This window comes from Pinus tabuliformis, chromosome 1_1, assembly GCF_031772625.1.
Source record: "Pinus tabuliformis cultivar Carrire ecotype Pingquan chromosome 1_1, CPIR1, whole genome shotgun sequence".
Lineage (NCBI taxonomy): Eukaryota > Viridiplantae > Streptophyta > Pinopsida > Pinales > Pinaceae > Pinus > Pinus tabuliformis.
The window spans coordinates 945,268,391-945,274,592 of NC_142297.1; the positions used below are offsets into that span (position 1 = coordinate 945,268,391).

Here is a 6,202-nt window from a genome sequence, read left to right on the forward strand (position 1 = left end):
TTGAGCCGACATATGGAAGACCTGGTTAATCTGCTTGATGTGTGCAATATGTTGAGAGAGTGCATGTCAGAAATAAAGAAGCACAACATGTCAGTACAGATCGCCCTCCATGGCTTACTTCATGCCCATGCCCAGATGAATAATCAAGTGATGAAGGCAAAAGACTCCCTTGAAAAATGCATGGATGAATTGAGGAAGAACAAGGACATGGAGTCCAGGTTAGCGAAATGCACGTCTACTTTGAAGCGAATGGCAGATAGCCTTCACCCAGCAACAGCAACGGCAACATCAATGGATAGATCAGGCGTCAATGAAGCCATCAAGGAAGCGAAGGCCATTACCATATTTGTCTGCACTGCACTTGTGGCTTCTCTTTCCTTCAACACACCATGCCGCTCATTTATGCCTGGTGCCGGCTTTCTTAAGAGGAAGAAAAGGATCAGTCCTAGCAGTCTTCATTCTCTCATGGACATCAACAGTATGACCAACATGATGCAACAGAAATTGAAGGAAGCTATGGAGATGCAGAGAAAGAGTTCGTCATCATTCAAGGTCTTCTTGTATGAGTTGAACAGGGCAGATATTACAGTTGGAAACCTCAACAATTTACTGGACAGATACATCATGAACAAGATGTCCAACATGCAAGATGAACTGAAGGACTCCATCCATGAAGTCAGCATGTCCATCACAGAGTTGGACAACGCTCTCACACACATGGACCAGAGAATGAATGAGCTCTTCAGATTTCTTATCTCTAGCAAGGTGGCGCTCTTGAACAGTCTGTCTTCGTGATCAGATCAATGCATGTACAAAGCAAAGGATGCAGCATGTATTGCATCCCCTATGCAGTTATCTCTATCTCCAACACTCATGGATATTGCACTGTATCCATGTCCGCAGGGCCTCCTATTTCCCCACCAAATTGGCATTTTTACAATTTGGCAGAGGATTGCATTCCTCACATTTCCTCGTGAGTGAGTCGACCTGACTTCCTCACACATCTACTGTCCTTTTTACGGACATATAGTACATGAATGTAACATATACTTCTATACATACAAATCAAATCAAAATCAAGTGATCTCTTTTTACCGTATGTTATTATGGTTAAAATCATGTCTCTTCAGATGCTTGAATTGGTCTTCCTAATTAAGGTGCATATATCACATGATTTATTTTTGTTTATATATATATATATATATATATATATATACACATCTACAAGCTGGCTGTAGCTATTTTTATTGTTAAAATATCCGTTTCTGACTGTTCGTGGATGCTTTAGTTTGTCGTCATCATTGACGTGAACCTATATTAATTGATTCATTGTTTATACAAATAATTTTATATAATATTTTATACTATAATAATACTTTTATTTAATATTTTAATCATGAAGAGATATAAACGATTTCATGGGCTTCCTATTGAATTATGGTCCAACGAAACTCTTACTGTTTACGTGGATCCAAAATGCCTCGAGGAGAAAGACCAGCGTGAAACATGGATTCTTATCGAGAAAACATATAGAGGCGGTTTTCCTGACCACATAGACTTAACATAGGGTGATTTAAGCATTAGCTAGCGTCTTGATTTCTGGGGCATCCCTTTTAGATGTTCGGCCTGTCATCACACTGGTCATATAATTAAAAATTGTCCTCGTAGACATGGCCATAATGTTCATGCTCGGCGCCATCTGAAGAATCCTCAATCAAAATTTTATAGCCGAAAGAAGGGATCTCCTTTATCTGGTATGTCCCATTTATCCTCTCCTATCAGTTTATCTCCCATGGTTTCGGGCAGTCTTCCCAATGAGTCTGCACAATTTGATCATATGTCTCAGGATCCATCTCTCCTAAATAAGGATGATGTAAAGGGCTTTTCTCACCCTATATTGAATCCTCGGTCCCATTGCATTATGCCTGAGAGTTCTAGAAGGTCGACTTCTCCTATTGGTTAGATGGTTAATAATCTCATATGCAAGCTCCCCCAGAGCCTCCTGCTGATATAGAAGTTCCTCCCCCTAATCCCATCCCCCATCCCTCTCAAGATCTCCCTTCTGCTTCCCATATTACATATATTCCATCATCCTCCCCATCCCCAAAAAAAAAATTTCCATTTGATAAAGGAAAGGAGCCATGCATATCTATCACCCCCCTTAACTCCCCAGTTTCCTTTCCTATAAATACTGTGGATAGTGATCTCGATTTCCTTCTGTGTAAAAAATCCCTGGAACTTAGTCCACTAACAATTCACAAACCTGGGAAGCCTGTTTCTCCTCATATTAGCCCAAATTCCACTAAGAACATAATTGTGCGGAGAAAGAATAACAAGGGAAGCAGACACTTCCAAGGTAGGATGCACTCATCTGGCTTATCGATCCGTGACCTCTCTCTTACTGTTGTTCCCATAATTGACCTTGCTGAAAACGGGCCTCTTAGAGCAAGTATACCTGAGCACAGCCCATCATGACTATTATTCTTTCCATGAACATCAGGGGTCTTAGGGCGGCCCATAAATTCCTGGCCCTTAAAAATCTTTTTTCACTCGACTCATCCTAAAATTATCCTTATTCAGGAGACTATGCATAGAACCCCTGATTCGATCGCATATTTCAGAAGAATGTTTCCTTCATGGCATATTGTTGCTTCTAAGGCAAATGGTCTGTCTGGGGGACTGGCGGTACTTTGGGACTCGGACTGGATTAAAGCCAGGGCTTATAAATGTTTTGCTGGGATCCTCATCTCTGCTTATCTCCGGGGATATGATGGCCCCATTAATATCTTGAATATATACGGCCCGTGTAAGGACAGGCTCCCTTTCTGGGACAAATTATTGACATCTGAACTTTTTGACATTGATTCTTTGATGATTGCGGGGGACTTGAATATTACTTTAAATTCTGGAGAAGTATGGGGTAATGGTAGGAGAAAAGACCCACTTGCTGATCGTATAAAAAATGAGATGCTGCATCGAAATCTTGTAGATATTTGCCCCCCCAGAATGCAACCGACTTGGGATAATGGTAGAATAGACGGGGCTTATATTGCAAAAAGATTAGATAGATTTATATTACATGTTAGCATCATTGATCATCTTGGAATGTCGAAGTCTTTCATTGAAAATTGTTTTATATCGGATCACAGGCTGATATCTCTTAGATGGAAGGAGCAGGGTATTAGGAAAGGATATCCCTTCAAGTTTAATAGGTCCTAGTTAGAAGACCTTGATTTTAATGATCTCATTAAAAGATCCTGGAACGCTTCCCTTCCTTGTGATTTTCTGTCTCCTACTATGTCTTTTATGGATAAACTTTCTTCTATCAGAAAGATTGTCAAGGATTGGCAATATAGGAAAAGACAGGAACATTGGAGGGCCCTTAGAGATATTCAAAGGGAACTAGATAGGATTTCTAGCCAATTCACTGCTCATTCTCTTCCATTTCATTTGCGAAGTCATATTAAAGAACTAGAAATAAAAAAAACAGAAGATTCTAGATCTGGAAGAAGCCTCATGGAGGTTGAAAAGCCGTGCTATTTGGCTTAAAGAAGGAGATGTGAACATGAAATTTTTTCACAGGTTCGTAAATTCCAGACGTGAAAAAAACACTATATGGGGGATAAATGATGGGGAGGGAGGCATTCTTCACTCGCAGCAAGACATCTCTAATGAGGTTGTAAATTTTTTTGTAAATCAATATAGAATATCTGGAGATGGTAGGATTGAGGACATTATTTGGGGCATTGATCTATATCCTCAAATGTTTGATGAAGTACAAAATGAATGTCTATTCTAGCAAGTAACAGAAGAGGAACTTCTGGGGGTCATGAAATCTTTTGAAAGAGACAAGAGTCCAGGCCTGGACGGGTGGACGATTGAATTTTTTATTCACTTCTTTGACCTCATTAAAATCGACTTACTGAGGATGGTTGAGGAATCTCAGATATCAGGTAACATTCATCAGCTCATATCATCTACTCTAATTGCTCTCATTCCAAAGAAAATAGATGCAACCTCTTTCCTGGACTTCAGGCCTATATCACTTTGTAATATCTCATTTAAAATTATATCAAAAATCATAGCCGGGAGAATTAAGGACACCCTATCTAGATTTCTATCTAAGGACCAGCATGGGTTTCTAAAAGGTAGGAATATTCTGGATGTTGTTGCAAACACTCAGGAGGCTTTGTTCTCTATGCATAAAATCAAAAGTGAAGCTATCATTCTAAAGATTGATCTTAGAAAGGCATATGACTTCCTGGACTGGGGTTTTATGAGATGTCTCCTTGCAAAAATTGGACTAAATTCTAAAATGATTAGCTTGATCATGGTCTGCATGGAGAATGTAAATTATATAGTCATCATAAATGGTCTGCCATCCTCCTACCTCTCTGCTGCTAGAGGACTTCGTCAGGGCTGTTCTTTATCCCCTTTATTATTCATATTGGCCATGGACTCTTTAAGCCTCCACATCAACAAGGTGGTTTTGGAAGATAGGTGTTGACCTCTGAAGATATGCAGAAATAATTTTATATCCCACAATTTATTTGTGGACGAAATCCTTATATTTGGCATGCTATGCAAACTATCTTGGTTATGTCTCCATGACATATTGGATCGTTTTCAAAAAGTTATAGGTTTGCACATAAATGAATCCAAATCATCCTTTTATCACAATGATGTTAACATGGATCTTATGGAATATTTAACTTCTCTATTCAGGATTGAAGCGAAAACCATCAAGGAAGGGATGAAATATCTTGGGTTCCAATTAAAAGCTAATGGATATTCAAAATCGGATTGGCTCTGGATTCTGGACAGATATTATAAACAAATTTGCTAGTGGGAATATAAATGTTTATCCTTAGCAAGTAGAGTTGTTTTAACTCAATCTGTTTTGGTTCAATTGGTTGTTTACTGGGCTCATCTATTCTATATTCCTTCGAGCATCATTCATATGATGAACAAACTGTCTGCAAATTTTATTTGGGGTGGTCAATTGGATAAAATGAAATATCATTTAACAAAATTATCTGATATTTCCTTTCCAAAGAAATTAGGAGGTTGGGGCATTCTGGAACTGAGGTTATTTGGGAAAGCTTTAATATGCAAGTCACTTTGGAGGGGTATCTTTGGGGAAGGTCCATGGAGCAAGACTATAAAGAGAAGATATATGGCAAACAAAGACATTGCTTACTGGTTCTAGATGGGAAAGATTGGAGTTGCTTATGGATCTGCAATCTGGTTGAGTTTCTGTAAAGTTGAAAAATTCTTCCTAAAAAATTTGGTTTGGAGCTTTCAATCTAGGAACAAGATCCTCATTGGAATTGATCTGATCATGGGTGGGGGAGATGCCAACAATATATCTCAGAGGCTTTTAAATTTCTTTCATATAAAGGGTTTTTTTACATGGGATAAGCTTATCGCGGCTTGGCAGGGCCCATTCCCAATTTGGAAGGATTCCTCACATATGGGTATGTCAGGCGATCTGGTGCAACAATGGGAGCAGGTGAAGTGCTGTATGAGAAACTGTGGTTTATGTCGCATGTTCGATGATGATGTCCTCATTTGGAACCGCAAATATAAAATGGAATCTGTAAGTGTAAATGATATCTATACTATCCTTATCGGTCACAAATATGATCAATCTCTTCCCTGTTTTCCTGTTATCTATTGGAAAACTGGTTGTCCTAAAAAAACCATCCTTTTCTCATGGTTAATGTTCCACAACAAAAATCTAACATGGGATAATTTACAAAAGAGAAATTGGATCGGACCAGGATATTGTTATGCATGCAAATCGGCTAATGAAAACAATTTTCACATATTTTTTCAATGCCATATATCTCAGCAGCTCTGGCATGGCCTAGCTGCATATTTTAGTTTCCCTACATTGCTCATCCTTCTATAATAGAGGCTTTTTTTTGGTAGAGCAGACAAAATGCATCATGGAGGCTTGTCATTCTTCTTGCTCTCTGGTTTATATGGAAGTGGAGGAATTATAGTATTTTTCAGGGCAGAATGGATCCTTTCTCAGTAGTATATGATAATATTGTATCCTTCTATGACTCAATCCCAACAAAATCTGCTCAGAGTATTAAGGAAAATCAATCAGATTGACCTCCAGAACAAATGGTTTATCCTAGAGCGTTTTTCGATGGGGCAACTCAAAATGATATGTGTGGATGTGGGGTTCATA

The 6,202-nt window shown here is 38.8% G+C and overlaps 1 protein-coding gene across 1 annotated transcript; it reads left to right on the forward strand.

The window, feature by feature from the left end:
• Positions 1–2,586: 2,586 nt before the first annotated feature.
• Positions 2,587–3,219, forward strand: LOC149217602 (uncharacterized). Its single transcript, XM_089390302.1, has one exon. It carries the CDS (start codon positions 2,587–2,589, stop codon positions 3,217–3,219), a length of 633 nt encoding a protein of 210 aa, XP_089246428.1.
• Positions 3,220–6,202: the final 2,983 nt, after the last annotated feature.